The sequence below is a fragment of the Rhopalosiphum padi genome, chromosome 3, assembly GCF_020882245.1.
Source record: "Rhopalosiphum padi isolate XX-2018 chromosome 3, ASM2088224v1, whole genome shotgun sequence".
Taxonomy (NCBI): Eukaryota; Metazoa; Arthropoda; class Insecta; order Hemiptera; family Aphididae; genus Rhopalosiphum; species Rhopalosiphum padi.
Window position 1 is genome coordinate 38,944,526 of NC_083599.1, and position 22,312 is coordinate 38,966,837.

General features: G+C 25.8%; 2 protein-coding genes across 2 annotated transcripts; both read right to left on the bottom strand.

Moving 5' to 3' along the window:
* Positions 1-284: 284 nt before the first annotated feature.
* LOC132925040 (uncharacterized) lies at positions 285-7,950 on the bottom strand. The gene is given in 9 exon segments (XM_060989470.1): positions 285-452; positions 524-589; positions 1,570-1,650; positions 1,652-1,696; positions 1,761-1,894; positions 3,415-3,559; positions 4,434-4,642; positions 7,230-7,409; positions 7,932-7,950. Coding segments are annotated over 9 exon segments (1,047 nt in total).
* Positions 7,951-13,048: 5,098 nt separating this feature from the next.
* LOC132925041 (uncharacterized) lies at positions 13,049-19,490 on the bottom strand. The gene is made up of 7 exons (XM_060989471.1): positions 19,412-19,490; positions 18,000-18,179; positions 15,886-16,094; positions 14,874-15,018; positions 13,559-13,692; positions 13,372-13,497; positions 13,049-13,054 (listed from the first exon to the last, which is right to left on the bottom strand). The coding sequence occupies exons 1-7, from the start codon at positions 19,488-19,490 to the stop codon at positions 13,049-13,051; spliced, it is 879 nt and encodes a 292-aa protein (XP_060845454.1).
* Between the last annotated feature and the right edge of the window lie 2,822 nt (positions 19,491-22,312).

Genomic DNA, 22,312 nt, shown 5'->3' on the forward strand with positions numbered 1-22,312 from the left:
TTTTTTTTAAATTATTTTAATAATACAATTAATTTAAGTTAATAAACAAAATAATGTCAATTTTATGCTTATATTATATCATCATTGGTAATAACATAGTAATTTAAAATAAAAATCTCATTTTTAATATTTTAAAGAAAATTTAAATTATTATTCTTGTGACAATAGTCATACATTATTTATGAGTTTATGACCATGTACGTTTCTAGAAACAATTTAAATACATGGAATTATCGTATTATATAACTGTGAATATAGTCCAAATCTTGTTAATGCTGTATTCACTAATTTCTGTTTAATAAATCACAAGGTTTTGTGGTGACACTATTAAATCCATCTAAAATAGCATTGAACCCAGAGTATGGTTTTTCACATTTACAGCAGTTATCAGGATCATTAAAATCTATATAAGAACTTATAAATCCTGCTCCGTAATCTCTGGCAAAATTACCCTAAGCAATTAAATTATTAAAAACATTATTGTATAATATATATATAAATATGTTCACCAAGAAAATACTACCTTTTCATTATATGATGTTAAAGATTCTACACACCAAGTACACGTTTCTTGTGGTTGTAAACAAACCTATAAAAAAATGTTATTTCAAAATATATTCATTTTTATGCAAATTGATAAACATTTTTGGGAAATTAAACCAGTGCTTTATTATACTTCATTTTTATAAACAAACAAATTAATGCCTATTTTATAAGACAAGATAATTTTTTTTATATACGTAAGTAATGTAGTAATGTAATGCTTAATAACAGTACAATAATCATTCCTATATTTTATCATACATACCCGCATGTATTTTCTCCGTCGTACAAATGGAAAAAAACAGCAGATTTATTTTGTGTTCAGTAATTCCAATTTCATGTTTTTAGCTTTATATTGAATTTAATTAACCTAGTATAAAATTTAAAGGTAACAAAATTGTGTCTTTTCAATGGTTTTTACAATACTTTAATTTTTATGAACATTTTATTATTTTGAAATATTAATATTTTACAGGTACTTATTCATATCTTTCTTAGAAAAATCGTAAAAATTTAACGATAGAACACACATATTCTTATTTTTATTAGGTAGGTTGATAATAGGTCAATTCAATCTAATATTTAAGCTAACATAGAATTGGAACTGATGAACGTATATAAATTGTAATATGTTACGCATTAATTAAAGATACAACACATGCGGTTGTCCGTCCTCTAAAGATATACTTATTACTTTGTGATACCTAACCTTTATAATATTATGTACTTTGATTTTTGATGATACGTTAATTCATATAGACATAATAATAGTAGTTTAAAATTTGTCTAGTTAGCATTATTACCAAAATCAAAAAAAAAAAACAATTTTATTAACGTTTATTCGTTATTTTTCTGATTTTCACGGTATTTTAATTGAGCTGATAACTCACAATTTAATGGTATAGGCAAAATAACAAAGTAAACTTTATAACTATTCTCCTGTGGCATAGTGCCATAGTGTATGACCATATTAATAGCTTAACTAATAATAAATCATTTAAAAATTCATATAATAAATTTGTATACCTTCTCCGTGACTAAATCACAATACGTCAGTGGACTTTGGGGATCATCTGTTGGGTGAATTCTAAATTTAAAATGTGTTTTTTTCTTTTGGAATAGCTGCCTTTATTAAGACATCTTTTACTTTATCCTAGAAAAATATTATTGATTATAAGATACAACTCTTTACTTTCTAGATAATAATGTTTCAATACCAATGTATAATCTGTATATGATGCATTCATTGGAGCTATTCCATTTACGAAATTTACGCCGGTGCAATCGTTTAAGTCCATAAGTGAAACAACATAAAAATTCGTAACCGAATCTATTACAGTTATATCCAACCCTTTAAAAAATATTTAAAACAAAAATTATATTTTTAATATATAAATGAATCATTAAACTAATAAGTAATAATTGTATACAATACATTATATTATACGAATTGAAGTTTTGTAGTTGTACACATAGGCTATGGTTTTTTTAGTGATTAATGATAATGAATTAATATAATTATTAGTATTGATAATATGTATTTCTTTATTTTTCATGGCCATTAAACATGTCACAACTGAATTACCAACAAAATCAACTTTATTGTTTGTATTTTTACAGCTATTTTTTAACGGATAAATATGGTACTTCATATTTTTTCTAAAAATGTTAGAGCTTGAATGATCATCATCAATTTTTTAAAAATCACTAAGAAACTTTAGCAGTTTAGCATTGATTATGTATTAAACTATTAAGGTAAGACAGCATTACTACGTCTAATAATAACTCTTATATTTATTATTAAGTAATGATTTAAAAACTAATTATAAATGAGGTAACATATTTTTTAATTTAGAAAGCAAACCCTCGTACAGCACTCTAATGTAATGTTTCTTGACTTTTTTATTACGGCCATATATTGTTTAAATATTTCATATTTTATCCCAGAGGCAATTGATTCATTTAGTCTGTAGACTTGATAAATTCGATAACTGTTATCGTGTCTGCATTATAAACCGACTGAAAGTTAGATATAATATTGTGGTCAAGTGAGATGGGTCGTATTCTATCGAGAATTAGTTTCGCGTACGTTCTCCCGACGTTGGTAATAAACTAATAAGTCTTCACGAAGACGCCAAATTTTTTGTTTGTTTATAGAACGAGAATTACGACAACTAGCTTCTAAATTAGACAATCGCATATACTCCCAATAAGTGCTCAATATTAAAATCTTCCAGGGCAATAAAAAAGTAGCCTATAATATTTAAAAAATGTATCATGATGGATAATAATATAACGAAGAAGGTGATACAAAGAAATTATCTTCTGTTATAGGAATAATATTTAATTTTATTTAAACAATTGTTAGATGTAAATTTGTAAAGATGACTCTTGAAAAGAAACTAACACATCGTGTTGGATGTTATTTAATAGAACTGAGAGGATAATACAAAATTAATTTCAAATAATTAAAATAAAACTATTAATTAATGTACTGTAATCTAACCTAAGAATTTCGCTGTTAACAAGTTAGTGTACCAAAATCAATGATAAGACACTAATTATTTCAAAAAATATTGACTGCGGTCATAAATTTTAACCGTTCATTCAAACAAATAAGTTAATTTTGTTATCGAAACTACGTAGGTATTTAGAACATTTTAAATCATTAAAAAATAATATTCAATGAAAAATAATTAAGAAATATATTATTTCATTTTGTTGGAATACTACTTTATCAGTATGAAAAAACAGTTTCTATGAAAATAACAACAAAATATGCATCCTATGTCTATATAAATGTAAGACTTAAGTTTATACATATTTAACTTTTTTATTATTATAAATATATAAACATAAATAGATACTTACATTTTGTCTTTGGGTCGGTATACTGATCTATTAGAAATCGTCCTGTTAAATCAAGAGCAATAATCAAATCAGGAAAACTTTCTTTCATCACCTCGAGATATTTTTTTAAATTTTCAGAATATCCCGGAAATTCAACAGAATCATACTAAACAAAGGAAATAGGTTATAATAATTTTTTATGTGATACTTCTGATTATTAAGTTAAAAATATGGAATATAAAAATAAAACATTCAAAATAAAATTTCAATTTGTTAAGTATCTACTATACGATATACGATTAAAATCAAAAAATGTACTTATGTTTATTAATAAATGAGTTAGTCCGTGAATTTTTTTAGTCATTGTGATATCAATGAATAATGAAAATAAATTGTATAATTTTGTTGATTCAATTAACTATCAAGAAGCAGTATACAGTATAGATAAAATAATTTCAAATAATATAATTAGAAAATACTTCATTAATCATACCATTATGTACGGAATTCTATTTTTTTTATGAATAATAATATTATGTATATGTTACATACAAAGTCCGGAATTGTACATTTCGCAATTTGTACAGTGATTTTTGTACAATGTTGCTGTACAAAGTAACTAGATTGTACAAGTTATATTATACAATTCGCGATGTGTACAAAGCACAAAATTTAAAAACATATTATAAAAATTACAGTTTTTCGTATAAAAAAAATATTATTATAAAAATATATATTACTGTACATTGTACTCATTGTGATATAAAATAAAATACATGAATCTATAGTAAGATATATATAAAATCATCTCTTAAAGTCTTACGAGTTGTGTTTTCCACGTTATGTAGAATATAACATATTAGTAAAAGTACAATAAATTTTAATCTAAACTTGATTATATAACTAAAAATAATTCAAATTTAAGTAGATATAGCATAAAAATATATTTAGATATTATGTATCTCTGCTTGAATATCATACCGGAAAAATTTAAACATTGCATTTATTTGTTTAAAAATTAAAACTAAATAGGTACTTACGTCATACTCTAAACCTGTAAGAATAAGTCCACCAATTCCTTGATGTTCGTCCAACAAAGTTTTTAAGCTTTCCATTTCTTTTAACGAGTTAGTTCCGCCATTAGAAGATTCACAAGCAAGCATTTCAGTCCATTCTTGTACAGTATCATGGCCGTAGTATAAAAATAGACGCCGAGAATCTTTCGTCTTTAATAAGTTGTCTAAATATGCTATATCAATTATAAAACACATTAATATTGAATATATTTTATATTAGGTAATACATTTCTCAAATTCTATTTTCCAGAGTACTACACTAAATGACGATACATCAAGTTGTTGAAGGCCGGATTAACCATAAACCAAAATATTTTATTAATTTATAATGATCTATGAACAGTGCCTTGCCAGTTGCCATAACTGTTTAGACCGTTTCAGTTTTTTAGTAGCATAATTTAATAAGGTTGCAGAAAAATATTTTTTTTACATTATTTTTGATTTGAAAATGTCAACATAGGCTAATTTTATTATTTTATAATAAACAAACAATACAGCAATATTTGTACTTTTAGGAACGTGCTACCAATAGTTGACGGTAGATCGTTTTCTAGTAGGTATCCTGCGTTGATTTAGCAGTTATAATAATGCCTTACTAAGTTTATTCCAACATGAAATTTTAAATTATTTGCCGAATAATCCGTGACTGGCTTACTGAATATTCACTTATGTGAAAAGATCATGGACTCCGATTTCTGAGCTCTATTGTAACACATTTCGGACTGTCCATGATAACAGTGTGTCTGACTCTAAATCTCCATCTAAATACGCGGATCGTTTTGACTGTCGGAAACTCGAAAATCAATCATATAACGATTTACTAGCCTAATAACGTGTTGAAACAACCGTTTAAGTTTGCGTTTCTGGTGTGTTGGAATGTCATAACTCTATTTCGTATACTCCTGCTAGTTCTGTAATAGTTAAACTGCGAGTTGGCATAAACTTAGATATTAGCATTGAGTATATATAGTACTATTTATACTCAATGGTATTAGTACTGTCGTTTTCGACTATTAATAATGTTTTGTTCCAGGAAAAACCTTTTTTCAGCGATTATACTGTGTGGAATTAATAATTATTATAATGGATATAACTTTATTTTTTATGGTAAATATTTGTCAAACATAATATATTATTTTATTAATTTTATTGTTATAATTTAACCGTAAACGCAGGTCTAGTCTGAATATGGCTACATACAGGATTATGGCAGCGTTCCAAACGGTGGAGGGGTAATTTAGCGATGATGAAATTATTATGATAAAATATAAAATGTGTAATTTACAATCTCCATAGTAACAATAAGTACTTTTTTTTTATTTAAGATATACAATCCATACAAATAACTACAATAAGTAAATATGAGATAGGGAATAAAAAATATTATTGGGGTGTCGTGATTGAGTAGTCACCCATTTAGTGGCACTTAACTTGGAATTTTTAATACTTTATTTGTACAAATCAGTAAATAATTTTGTCAAAACTACAACTTCAAACGTTGATAAAAAAAAAAATGTTTCTATGTGTTTTGTATATTTTAAAGTTACTTTACAGAGTGAGATCTTGTATTATATGAAATCTTATTATAACTTTCACTTTTTGATTGAGCATAAAAAATTATATGATATAGGTACCATACGTATACCATTATATATAAAAAAAAAATTAATATTTCAAATACCTATATACAGCTTAAACTAATCCAAATATATTTGATGCGAATTTCAAGATAAAAAAATTTTGAACTGCAAAAATATCATAAAAATTTAAAATTCAGACGATTATTTTAAATATTTATAGAATTTTATTAAAGCTATGCTTTTTCAATAATTATTGTAAGAAAACTTATATATACGGTGAACAAGACTATTTGACGAATTTCCATTACAAATGTTACTACATTTGTTAAATAGTCCTGTTAACAGGATACACCTTTGAGTCCTTGTATTGAATTTTCAAACCTTAGGTATGAGCATTAAACATCTTATGATATTTTTAACTAGTTAAAAGTAGTTTAAACTTATACAGTTAACTATAGTTAAAAATAAGTTACTTTTTTTCTTATAAAATTAATAATTATACTTTTTGTTAAAGCTTAACAAATAACATTCTATGAATATTGTAATTATTAAAAATGGATGTTGTGAAATTAATTTCTATGGGTTATCTATGATTATAGTAAAAACAGAATTACCTTCAAGCCTTCAATATTTTCAAAATCGATAGTAAATTACTTTAAATTTTACTTTATTAATACTCTCTAAACATTAATAATCAAATGCACTATTAGAATATAATAAGTCATATGCTAGGATGTTTTTACTCTCCTTAAAAACACATTTTTACCGGTAGGTAAAAATATCCTACTATATATTCACGTAGGAGGTAATAACATATCCTAGAATATTTTTAATTTTCCTGGAAAATAATAAGAATAATTTTACATAGGAAGGGGTATTGATAACCTAGGCTATTTACCGGGGGTAAAATATCCTAAGTTATTTTTACCGAGGAGGGTAAAAATCACCTGTTACGCCGGCACTGAATATGCAATTACAGATTATTTGAAGATAACCTTATGTCTTCATTTATCTATGATACTATATTGACCAGTTTTCTTGAAGAACAACCTTATCAGGATATTGGGATCAGTTCCAAAAATTAAGTCAAATAATTTCTCATACATTTAATACGTCAAAATTATTTGTTTGGCATTTTTTATTATATAATAATATATATTCTATATATGAGTAATACTACCTAATGTTTGATTGTCCTCTTTACACATGCAAGGTACAGAAATATGGTAATTTGAATCCACTTTAACCCCATTGTAAAATAAAGCCGTACAAGTTGCTGGTGTATCTGTAACTTGAACATCCGATAAACCACAAGACTTAGCACGGCCACCAAAAAAACAGCATGCCGATATACCAACTCCTGAATATCAAAAAATAAACTCATATTTAATTGTTTTTGTAAATTGCGTATAACACGATAATGCATTATCCAAAATATAATTAAATATAAATTAATAAGTCAGCAGACGTAAATGTTATTATAACCAAGTTTACACAATTTATCTTACTTTATTCTATAATATAAAACATATTATAATACTATAATCTATAGATTTCATGTCTTCATCTTGATAAAAATGAACAAGTATAAAATATGACGCTCTATGAATTTCAGTTTGAATATCGCTCAATTCGCGGAAATATCGGAGATGATCGAATTATACTCTATACCTAAGCCATAATGTTCGAATTATTGTGTTCGATCCGACCAGTTACTTTATTATACAACGAGATAAATTTAGAAATAAACGTAAATACCTACATATTTAACACAATTATTTTGAAATACTGTACCTATGTAGTATTTAAATTGTAAGTATTAATTAGTTTTGAAAAAATAACTTATTTTTATAGTGTTGAAAAAAAGGTCAAAATATATTACTTGTAAAAACTTTATACATTCTAGTATTCTACTATCATTTAATTTATAATTTCCTATACACAACAACATTTTAAAAGTATTTTTATATATTTTAAGCTATGTAGCTATAGGTAAATATTTTAAAAATGTATTATAAGATCCCACAAAAGTGATTCTTATAGCAATAATTGATAATTATATGTGACTATATACGAGTATAAAATATTAAGGGAAACTAATAAAACTAATGAAGAAATACACTAAATACCAAATATTAATGTACCTATTTGTTGAATATACTAGGTACTTATAAAAACACGTTTAAATATATATTTTAACAATTTTTTTTCATTTTTTATTTAATATTTAAACAAAAAGCTCACCGTTTGGATCTTGAGATTGTGTGTGTACTATTAACAAAAGAATGTTACTAATTAAAAGTAAAGAATTATAAAAGTACATTTTTATAAATGCAGTGTATTAACATGCAATTCTAATACTTTATTCACAAATACCGTCAGAGGTATTAATTTGTACTTAGCAACTTAGCTAAATGATATATAAAGTTATAATAATAAATTAATTTAAATTACCTATTCTAAAAACAATGTGTATTTAATTGAATAATTTAAATTGTATTGATATATTGTTTTAAATGTTTACATGAAAGCCATTTGCAGAACGAATATTAATTGAGTTTCTATAAAATTTAGCAAGTAAATAGGTATATGTTGATTGTACATATGTTTTTAAATTACCGTACGACAGTTTGTAATTTATAACTATTTTAAGGATATTTATGATAAAAAAGCAGCCAAAGCCCATATCACTACTGCAACGGAATAAATATACTATAGGAATAGCTTTTTACAGCTTACACACAATATCATCATTCATCGTCCTATTTATATAGTTTTATTTTTGTAATTAATGTCTATTATTTATGATTATAGTATGAGCTTATATAGTTTATCTGTTTATATACCTAATGGCTAATATTATATAGATCCATACACGACACATCGGCAACCACGTCAGTGTGGTTAGACAAACATTTTAACATTTTTAATATAACTGTCGTAAGTATTGCTGATTAACATAATATGATGTCACAAACGTACTTACGTAAGACTAGGATTTTTTTTCGTCAAGAATTAAAATGAATTTAATATTTATATACATATGTTAGATAATATTTATTTTATTTTAAAATACTTAATATTATAGTAATACAGTATATAAAAATTAAATAATGTTTCTAGAGTTAAAAGTTTAGTGTGATGATGCGACTGAATATAATTTTGAAACAAAACAGAAATTCTATGAGCTAGAAGTAAAATTATTATGAGTTTCGATTTACTTTTTAAATACGTTACATAACGTTTAATTAACAATTTGAAAATTTTTTGTTATTTATTTTTTAAGGAAGTGGTTCAAAAATTAAACTTAAATTTAGATTTTATTTATCGGATAGACTGCATCTCGAATTTTATAATGTATCTAAGTGAATATGTATTATCCATAAACATTATAAATAATAGTCAAAGTAAAAAATTTTACATAAAAATTGAATTATCATAAGTTCTATAATCTATAAAATAAGATTTAATTTTTTAAGTTTTTATGCGATAACAATTGTTTTATGACAATGCATAATAAGGTAATGTTTTTTTATTCGTACTTCAGAAATGGTATTTCTTAAATACGTCTTTATTCTTTTTAGAGATGAAAACATTCGCTTAGACGTGGTGGTTGAGACAGGCAATGTACATACAATTTTGATAATTTTAAACATATTAGGAAATAAATATTAAATTGGTGTCACATTCGGTAAAAGTTAGAAAAGCTGATTTTGAAACATTATTAGATGATCTGCTTAGTTTACGCCTCCTCAACTTTAACTCAACCAGTAAAATGTCAAAGTTTTCTTCATCTGGAGAATATTGCGTATGAACGTATGATAATATGATAGGCGATAGATATAATTTGAGAGCCAAGGTAAGGACGTGATGAATTATATCCGTGATTATTACATAAAATGGGTAATTGTATAATCAAATAATCTTAAAACAGTTTAATATGAGAGTTTTTTTATTGAGTAATGCTCTTTTTTTTAGCTTATCAATGATTTCTACGTACGTTTTGCCAGACCCCCCCTCCCCTCCCACAATAAAAATAAATAAAAAATAATGTATATTTAGATATTTAGCACTCAATTCGCAGGAATTCGCAAACCTAGTTTTGTAATTCGCACAATATTCCTTCTCCCCAAAAATCATAAATGCATAGGGCGGGCCATTTTGTTGTAAAAATTATTATTTTTTAAATTTTTTAAGAATTATAAAAAAATTAATTATGTGAATTCACTAACTTTTACAACATTTTTGGGAGAAGGAGTGTCGTCTGAATTTAAAAACTAAGCTTGTGAATTCGTGCAAATTACGTGCTAAATATCTGCATAATTTGATTTTCCATTGGGTGAGGGGGGGCTGACAAATGTACGAATGCTTCTGTGTCAATATAATTTAAATTTTTTTCTCTACTGCCATTAGTATTGAATCTTTTAAATATAAATAGGATAATGTGCTCCTCAATCTTATCTTAATATTTAAATATAGAGAATGATCTTTTATAAGCAACCTATAACAATATTAATATGATATATTTTTATACGAGTAGTTCCATTATCGGCCTTATCATAGCTTGATTCACAACTACAACATTGGTATTATATATAGATATATCATACATGCATAATCATTGTACCCTTGATTATAAGTTAGGAATTAAAATAATCACGAACAGATTTGATAAACTAATAAATAATAAATATTGATAAATGTGAAAAAATGCATAATAATTTATAGTAAAATTAAAAACTGTTTGTGGCCTTAGAAGCCTTCATGGATACTGGCCCACTATTAGGAAATTTTCTAGTATCCCGATCAGCCAATCCGAGTCCGACAATAGGACATAAATGTCCACAATATGTAAGTTATTATCCTATCTGTTTTTAATGTACAATTTATAGATACAAAGCATGGGCGTCCCCAGATATTATTCTAGGGGTGGAGGGGCAAAATTAATTTAAAAAATAAATGAAGATTTTTTTTATACATTTTATGCTTACATTTTTTTTATAGTAAATTATTATGTTTCGTCATCATAACAATTATTTACTATTATTATATAATTTATTTATAAATTATTCTTTGTCATCAAATATAAATTGCGATCTCCGTGGACATTCTCTACCAAATTGTGTCAATGCATTTTTGATAAATTTTTCTTTATTTAAATTTACTTTTTCTCGATGAACACTCAACATGCTACATGCATATCCCACTCAGTCTATCTTCACCCATCGTTGACCGTAACCAATTTCTTAACACGTCTTAATGTATTGAAAAAACCTTCTGTTGTACAACTTGTAGCCGGAAGAGACAGCTATACTTGGGAAAAACGTACAGGTTCAATTTAACAAATCGATAAAATCAATATCTTGGCAGTTCTTAGTTTGCCAAAAATTGTACCAACTGACCGCTTTAGCTTGTAGATTATCAATTTTATAGAAATCAAAAATTGTTTCAATGCTTTCAAAATAAACTTTTTTCTCTAATTTTTTTAAAATTAGTTGGGATGAAGATATTGTAGTAAAAAAGCATCATTTTTTTTTCAAAACGTTCTTTGATAGATTGTAGAATTGAATCAAGATATAGTATAAACATTGATACTCAGTAATAATCTTCACAACTCTCAGTTTCATAATTCGCTCTTATAGTGACTGTTTTTTTACCGTTCTTCGACATGTAATGATAAAATCTAATTCACTGATGATTGATTTTGCGTCGTTAAATAATGTTTGGAAAATGTTTTCAGCGTCATTTCGTTGATTATGAAACAATATTAGTAATAAATTAATATGCTCCCTGACTTTATATTATTATAAAGTATATAATATATTATATTAGTATTATATACTCGTAGATCTATTAAAACACCTTATAACATATTTGTCACAGGTTCTAAAACAGCATTGTACTTCGCCATGGTAATCATAGAAATTAAGATTGATGAATTTGAAGTTGCAGGATATAAGTAATGAGCTCGTTGCCTTGTATTGGAATTTGAATGTCCTTAATTATTTGATAATGATTTTAAACTTGTCATTATTGAAATAAAATGTTCTGAAAATACTTTTATATTAATACGACTAGCGTCTTTAACAAAAAAAGTTTTAATATTTTAAAGAAAATGTAAATTATTATTTTTGTGACAATAGTCATATATTATTTATGACCATGCAAGTTTCTAGAAAAAAAGGTAAAAATATAAAAACATTATTTATGTGTTAATATAGTACAAATCTTCTTAATGCTGTATTCACTAATTTCTGTTTAATAAATCACAAGGTTTTGTGGTGACACCATTAAATCCATCTAGAATAGCATTGAACCCGGGGAATGGTTTTTCACAATTACAACTGTTGTCAGGGTCATTAAAATCTAAAGAAGAACCTATAAATCCTGCTCCGTATTCTTTGACAAAATTGCCCTAAATAATCGAATAATAATTAAAAACATAATATAAAATATATAAAAATAAATTTATCAAGAAAATACTACCTTTTCATTAAATGATGTTAAAGTATCTACACACCAAGCACACGTTTCTTGTGGTTTCAAACAAATCTATGAAAAAAAATATTTACAAAATGTATTCATTTTTTTATATAAAATGATAAATATTTTCGGTAATTCAACTAGTTCTTTGTATTATAAATTAATGCCCATTGGTCATTTTATAACAAGATAATTTTTAAATATAACAGCACAACAATCATCCCTATATTATATCATACCCGTATGTGTTTTCCGTCGTACAAATAGAAAAAACAGTGGATTTGTATTTAGTACTTCTGATTTTGAATTTAATTAACCTAATACTAAACTTAAAGGTAACAAAATGATCTGTGTTTTTTTAAGGTTTTTACAATATTTTAATTTTTAAGTAAGTTATGAATATTTTTAAATACTAATATGTTACAGGTACTTATCCATAACTTCCAAATTCAGAGATATACTTTGATTTTTGATAAAACATTAATTTGAATAGACATAAAAATAGTTTAAAATTTGTCATGTCTAATTGACAAAAGCAACAAAAAAAACCAGTTTTAATAACTTCTAAGTCGTTATTTTTCTCTGAATTTTAAATGAGCTGCGATAACTCACGATCTTATGTTATAGTCAAAAGAACATAAATCATATAGTACGCAATAGCTGTGAATGGTATGTCGGTAAGTTTGCACACGATGATATACCTAAAAATACGCCAGCAACAGCAATCTATTTATTATTATTCTCGTGTGGCATAGACGCATAGAATATGATCATATAAATACATTTAAATTGGTTAACAAACAATAAATCATTTAACAATTCATAATAAATTTGTATACCTTCTCCATGGTTAAATCACAATACATAAGTGAATCGTTGGGATCAGATGTTGGGTTAATTTTAAATTTAAAATGTATTTTTTCTTTCGGAATACATGCCTGCTTTAAGACATCTTTTAATTTATCCTAGAAAGATATTGATTATAAGATACAACTCTGCACTTTCTAGATAATAATTTTACAATACCAACGTATAATTTGTATATGATGCAGTCATTGGAGCTATTCCATTTCTGAAGTCATTGCCGGTGCATTCGTTCAAGAATACAACAGAAACAACGTAAAAATCCGTAACCGAATCTATTACAGTTATATCCAACCCTTTAAAAAATATTTAAAACAGAAATTATATTATTAATTTATAAGTTAATCATTATTTTAACAGTTTTACCAATATTTGTATACAGTATATTATATTATATTGACAACACTTTTTGTCGTTGTACACATGGACTCATTTTTAATGATATAAGAATTTAGTATATTTTTTCTGAAAATGTTGAGGCTTACATGATAATACATTTTGTAAAATTACAAAAGAAAATACAACGATATACAAGGAAATCATTTTCTGTTATAGGAATACTATTTATTTTAATTCAAACAATTGTTAATTTAAAAGATAACTCATAACAATGAATTAACTCATCGTTTTGAATAGAAAAATACAAATCTGATATTTGAGAGGGGGTATTTTTACATATAGTAAACAATGTATACAAAGAGTGTAGTGAGACCAATTTCAATAATTATTAAAAAAAAATATTCTTGTCATTAAGCACCAATTTAAGTTAGGTAATGCTTATGTTGGTGTACTAAAACCAAAGCGTTACAATGAAATATTTAGTGGATCGATTTTTTTTTTACTGAAAATTCTGTTGATTATTGTAATAAATGCAGACATTTAAGAATTAATTAAGCATTTAAGTAAAAAAAAATAAATAAAAATATATATTTAAGTTGTTGATGTTGTTACATGATTAGTATTATTTAGTAGTGATTAGTTGCAGGGTGACATTTTAATTTCTTTTTATACTTATTATTTCCGATTTATGTAATAAATTATATAACATTTTATTTTTCCTAATAATGATTATACTGATTTCAAATAATTAAAATAAAACTATTAATTAATGTACTGACCTAAGAAGGTCGTTGTTAACAAGTTAGTATACCAAAATCAATGATAACTGATAAGACGTTAAATTTTTCAGAAAAATATTGACAGTGGCCATCTATTTTAATCGTTCATTCAAACAAATAAGTTAATTTTGTTGTTGAAACTTCGTAGGTATTTAAAAAAACTAAAACCATTTAAAAAAAATATTCAATGAAAAATAATTAAGAAATATATTTTTTCATTTTTTTTAAATACTATTTATCGATCTGTATGAAAAAACAGTTTCTATGAATATAACGACAAAAGATACATTTAAGACTTAAGTTTATACATATTTAACTTTTCTATTATTATAAATATATATACATACATAAATACTTACAAGGTATCTTCGGGTTGGTAAACTGATCTATTAGAAATCGTCCTGATAAATCAAGACCAACAATCAAATCAGGAAAACTTTTTTTCATCACCTCGAGATATGTTTTTAAATTTTCAGAATATCCCGGAAATTCAAAAGAATCTTCCTAAACAAAGGAAATAGGTTATAATAATTTTGTAAGTGATACTTGTGATTATTAAATTAAAAATATAGAATATAAAAAATAAAAATAAAACATTCAAAATAAAATTTCAAATTGTTAAGTTCTACGATCTACGATTCAACATTAAAATCACAGAAATGTATCATTGAATAATCGTCCTAGGTTGTCCCCTACTAACTTTTAAGTGTATGAATATTTAATATTATTATAATATTTTTTAATAAATGAGTAAATCCGTGAATTTTTGATTATATTACAATAATTTATAATCATTTAGCCATTATCAGTGGCATACCCGTGAAACATTTTATTGGGTGGAGGGCATAAATTAATTGCACAATTTTTTATGGTTATAATGTGAAAATTAAAAATATTTATAATTTACATTATTTAAGCTGAACAATATAAATTTGCATTATGGCATTAAAAAACTTCTCAAGGGAGGGGGGCAGCAGGAGCATTTGCCGCAGGTACGCCACTGGCCATTATGCTATCAATGAATAATGATAATAAAAATATAATTATGATGATTCGATAAACTATCAAGAATTTTACGTTGAAATAAAGTATTTTGATAATAATGTCAAACAACTTAATTAAATAGTACTTGTTTAATAATACCTTTATACATGGAATTCTATCAAAGTTTAATTTATTTATAAATAGTTATATTAAGTTTATAAACGAATTTATTCATTGTATGAAGATTCTGTGCCAATTTTAAGTTAAACTTGATTATATGACTAGATATAAGTACGTTTAGATATTATATATCTGGTTTGAATATCATACCGGAAAAATATGAACATTTCTTTTATTTGTTTAAATTTAAAGTAAATAGGTCCTTACATTAAACTCTAAATTTGTAAGAACAAGACCATCGATCCCCGGATGTTCGTCCAAAAAAGCTTTTAATCCTTTCATTTCATCTAACGAATTAGTTCCTCCGTTACAAGATTCACAAGCAAGCATTGCAGTCCATTCTTGTATAGTTGTATGACCGTAGAGCAAAAATACACGTTTAGAACCTTTCATCTTCAATATTTTGTCTAAGTATACTATATCAATTATAAAACACATGAATATTGAATATATTTAATATTAAAATATTTAATATTAGGTAATATATTTCTCAAATTCTATTTTCCAGAGTACTATACCAAGTCACCAAATGACTATTTATCAAGTTTTTGAAGGCCGGATTAACTATTAAACAGTACTAAGCAAATAATTAGGTACTGAATTAATCTAAAGTTAGACACTACAAATGTTGAACTAAATTAAATTTTTTTTTAATATTTCCACTTATCATACCAAATTATTTTTTTAATTTATGATGATCTATGAACGGTTTCTTACACTATAAATTCTTAAACTATTTAAGCTACATAGCCTTTCTCCTTTAGTGTCATTATTTGATAAGGTTGCAGAAAATATATTTCGACTTTTAAACCTCTATGTTGAGTGGTGTACATTATATTGGATTTGATCTAATTTTATAATTTTATAATAAAGAAACATTACAACGGTATTTGTACTTTTCGGTATGTGCTACAAATATTTGGTGGAATATGTATCATGTTCTACTGTTTTAGTGTCCTGCATTTAATCAGCAATCATAATATTATTAAGTTTATTCCAACATGAAATTTCTAACTAGCTGCAAACTAATCCGTGAATGGCTTACTGAGCATACGCTAATAATAAAGGATCATGAACTGTGAGCTCCATTGCAACGCCTCAGATTTCATATATCCATCCAGTGGCGGATCCAAGGGGAAGAGGGGTGTGCTCGGGGAAATCCCCCCCATTTTCTCTCAAAAAAATAGTTTGAAGTCCCTGATTTTAGTTTTTGACGTAATTATACTTCAACTTTCAAGGGTAACAAAATTATAGTGATATATTTTGTTATTACAATTACTATAAAAAATATTATTTTTTTGTGTTCTGTACGAGACTGTGGAAAGTAACATATGTACATACCTATAAATAAATACTTTATCAAAATTAATGTGTACCCTTTAAAAATCGCCCACCCCCCTGTTATCTTGGTCTGGGTCCGCCCCTGTTTCAATCTAAATATGCGGACCAGTGTAACTGTCAGAAATCGATTATTTAACAATTTACTGGTCTAATAACGTGTTGAATCAACCGTTTAAGTTTGCGTTTCTGGTGTGTTGAAATGTCATAACTAGCTATTTCGTATGCTCCTGCTAGTTCTGTAATACTTAGACAACGTTTTGGAATAAACTTAGGTATTAGTACTGTAATTTTTAACTATTAATAATGTTTTGTTCCAGGAAACACGTTTTTTACAACGATCATACAGTGTGGTATTAGTTATTATTATGGCTATTACAGTATAAATATATAATATATGTTTTTGAACAAGAAATACTTAAGTAGTTAAGTACAACCACACAATAATTTGTAGCATATTTTTATCAGGACCTAACAAATTTTAACGCAAGCGCTGCTAAAGTACACTACATAATATGCACGACATATTATTTGAAAATAACTTTATACAGTAACGCGAAGAACGACTATTTTAGAGACGATTGTCACTGTGATAGGGTGAGTGGTAAGGAATGGGTCCCCTAATAATAAATGCTATATGATATTTATTAGGTAGTCAATACTGATCTATAACATAATTAGTTTTATTATAAATTATTATGCATTATTTATACAGTGTATGTAATAGCTAACCAACATAATTTTTTTGCTTCTATTATGGTGGGTGGCTCTTTGGTATATTTATCTTTGTCTCGGGAAAATTGTCATTTCGCAACGCCACTGATTTCATTTTTCTGTAATATACTACATTGACCAGTTTTCTTACAATCAATCCCAACAATTAATTCGAAAAATTTCTTATTTATATATATTATTATATTAAGCGTCATAATTGTTTTGCTTTATTAAATATGTTTATATATTCTATTTTTAAGTTATACTACCTAATTGATTAAGATTCGGACGACACATGCAGGGTAAACCAATGTGGTATCTTAAATCCACATTAACTCCATCGAAGAATATAGACAGGCAAGTCGCTGGTGCTTTTGTAATTGGAACATCCGATAAACCACAATCCTCAGCGCGAGCACCATAAAAACCACATGCCGATATTCCAATTCCTAAAAATAGTAAAAATCAAACGATAAACTCATATCTTATTTTATTTTTCATTTGTATATAACACGTCAATCCATTATCCAATGTATAATTAAACATAAGTTAATAAGCCAGCAGACAAAAATATTATTACTACATTTACAACCGAGCTTACACAATTTAACTTATTTTATTGTATAAGGTGATATATTTTTGAGAAAAAAATAACTTAAAAGTGCGTTTCTTGTTTAAGGAATACCAAAATATACTAGTCGAGAATAGTATTAATCATGTACTTGATTTTAAATTTTGATACCTACAAAATACAAATACTGGTTTGGTTAGGAGATTTTTAAAGTTTTTATATACCTATTAAAAAATATAATATAAAACATATTATAATACTATAGACTTCATCCTTTTAAAAATGAACAAGTATAAAATATGACGTTCTATGAATTTCAGTTTGAATATCGCTTAATTCGCGGAAATATTGGAGATGATTGAATTGCAATTTTTCCCTAAGCCAAAATGTTCGAATGATTGTATTCGACTTTTATGACTTTTATACACAACGTGATAAATTTAGAAATAAACGTAAATACTAAATACTTACATATTAAATACAATTATTTTGAAATATTATAATACTTTTATACTTAATCGAATTTAAATTGTAAGTATTTATTAGTTTTGATAAAATAACTTATTTTTATAGAATAATTTTTATTATTGTTGAAAAATAAAAATATTTTTATTAATATTATTAAATACAATTAAAGCTATACGTAAGTATTATAATAAGGACAATAAACTTCAGATATTAAAAATAAAATTATCCTGTTGATCGTTGACTGGAATTTGCTAGTATGATTTTTTTTTATAACTCAAAATATATTAATTGTAAAATACATTCTACTATCACTTGATTTATAATTTCCTATACAGGCTATACACAATAACATTTTAAAAGTATTTTTATACATTTCAAACTATGTACCTAGTTATAAATAAAATTTTTAGAAATGTATTACATTTATTACAAGATCCCACAAAAGTGGTTCTTATAGCAATAATTGATAATTATATGTGAGTATAAAATATTAGGGGAAACTACTAAAACTAATAAAATCCTACACTAAATACCGAGTTTCAATGTATTTGTATAGAATAAACTAGGTACTTATAAAAACACGTTTGTATATTATAACAATTTTTTTTCATTTTTTATTTAATATTTAAACAAAAAGCTCACCGTTTGGATCTTGAGATTGTGTGTGTACTATTAACAAAAGAATGTTACTAATTAAAAGTAAAGAATTATAAAAGTACATTTTTATAAATGCAGTGTATTAGCATGCAATTCTAATACTTTATTCACAAATACCGTCAGAGGTATTAATTTGTACTTAGCAACTTAGCTAAATGATATATAAAGTTATAATAATAAATTAATTTAAATTACCTATTCTAAAAACAATGTGTATTTAATTGAATAATTTAAATTGTATTGATATATTGTTTTAAATGTTTACATGAAAGCCATTTGCAGAACGAATATTAATTGAGTTTCTATAAAATTTAGCAAGTAAATAGGTATATGTTGATTGTACATATGTTTTTAAATTACCGTACGACAGTTTGTAATTTATAACTATTTTAAGGATATTTATGATAAAAAAGCAGCCAAAGCCCATATCACTACTGCAACGGAATAAATATACTATAGGAATAGCTTTTTACAGCTTACACACAATATCATCATTCATCGTCCTATTTATATAGTTTTATTTTTGTAATTAATGTCTATTATTTATGATTATAGTATGAGCTTATATAGTTCATCTGTTTATATACCTAATGGCTAATATTATATAGATCCATATACACGACACGTCGGCAACCGCGTCAGTGTGGTTAGACAAACATTTTAACATTTTTAATATAACTGTCGTAAGTATTGCTGATTAACATAATATGATGTCACAAACGTACTTACGTAAGACTAGGATTTTTTTCGTCAAGAATTAAAATGAATTTAATATTTATATACATATGTTAGATAATATTTATTTTATTTTAAAATACTTAATATTATAGTAATACAGTATATAAAAATTAAATAATGTTTCTAGAGTTAAAAGTTTAGTGTGATGATGCGACTGAATATAATTTTGAAACAAAACAGAAATTCTATGAGCTAGAAGTAAAATTATTATGAGTTTCGATTTACTTTTTAAATACGTTACATAACGTTTAATTAACAATTTGAAAATTTTTTGTTATTTATTTTTTAAGGAAGTGGTTCAAAAATTAAACTTAAATTTAGATTTTATTTATCGGATAGACTGCATCTCGAATTTTATAATGTATCTAAGTGAATATGTATTATCCATAAACATTATAAATAATAGTCAAAGTAAAAAATTTTACATAAAAATTGAATTATCATAAGTTCTATAATCTATAAAATAAGATTTAATTTTTTAAGTTTTTATGCGATAACAATTGTTTTATGACAATGCATAATAAGGTAATGTTTTTTTATTCGTACTTCAGAAATGGTATTTCTTAAATACGTCTTTATTCTTTTTAGAGATGAAAACATTCGCTTAGACGTGGTGGTTGAGACAGGCAATGTACATACAATTTTGATAATTTTAAACATATTAGGAAATAAATATTAAATTGGTGTCACATTCGGTAAAAGTTAGAAAAGCTGATTTTGAAACATTATTAGATGATCTGCTTAGTTTACGCCTCCTCAACTTTAACTCAACCAGTAAAATGTCAAAGTTTTCTTCATCTGGAGAATATTGCGTATGAACGTATGATAATATGATAGGCGATAGATATAAATTGAGAGCCAAGTTAAGGGCGTGGTGAATTATATCCTTGATTATTACATAAAATGGGTAATTGTATAATCAAATAATCTTATATCGAGTACAAGTCAACGCATTAAATACATTATAAAAAATAGGCTCTTGGGAGGTCTATCCCCATCATTCCCCCATAACAACTGTCAAGGCCGAATTTTTTCAGCCCACGAAAGTTAATTAGACTAGCCCTGTATTTTATAGTATCTAATATTATACATAAAAACAAATATAAATCGTGTTTTTTTTTTTAAGATAATAGGTGGTCCAACTCCCCCCCACTGCCCCACCACCGTTTAAAGTTTTAAAAATTACAATTTTATTTACTGACTTGTATTTATTCAAATAACAAAATGCACATAAATAATATGGCAAAACAATTTAATATGAAAGTTCTTTATTGAGTAATGCACTTTTTTTAAACTTATCAATGATTTTTTAGTACGTTTGGCCAGACCGCCACAATAGAAAATTTAAAAAAAAATTATGCAGATATTTAGCATACAATTCGCAGGAATTTCTCAAGCCTAGTCTTGTAATTCACACAACATTCCTTCTCCCCAAAAATCAAAAATGCATAGGAGGGACCTCCTCATAGTAAAAATGATTCAAGATTTATAAAAAAATTCATTATGTGAATTCATTAATTTACACAACAGTTTTGGGAGAAGGAGTGTTATGCAAATTTTAAACTAGGCTAGCGTATTCGCGAGGATTGCGTTCTAAATATTTATAAAAAAATATTAATTTTTACTATAAGAAGGCTGCGAGATGTTTTTCTGCCCCTTCCCTCCCATATATTTTTGATATCTGGAGCAAGAAGTTTCGTCTGAATTTAAAAATTAGGCTTGCGAATTCGTGCAAATTGCGTGCTAAATATCTGCATAATTTGATTTTCCATTGGGGTGGAGTTGACAAATGTACGCATGATCTCTTCTGTGTGAATAAAATTTAAAATTTTTGTTTACTGTCATTAGCATAAAATCTTCTAAATATAAACCGGATAATGAATGATCTGTCATAAGCAACCTATAACAATAATAACTTGATAACATTTTTTATTTCCTTCGTCGGCTTTATCATAACTCATATTAATTATTATAACATATTTTCAACTATAACGTTGGTACAGTAAAACCTCTGAGTAGCGGACACTTGTGGGACTGACAAAATTGTCCGTTATTGGGAAAAATTAATAAAATAATATGTATGTATTTATGTCTGAAAATTTAATTTTTATTGACTTTTTAAAAAATATTTTACTTAAGGTTTATTAT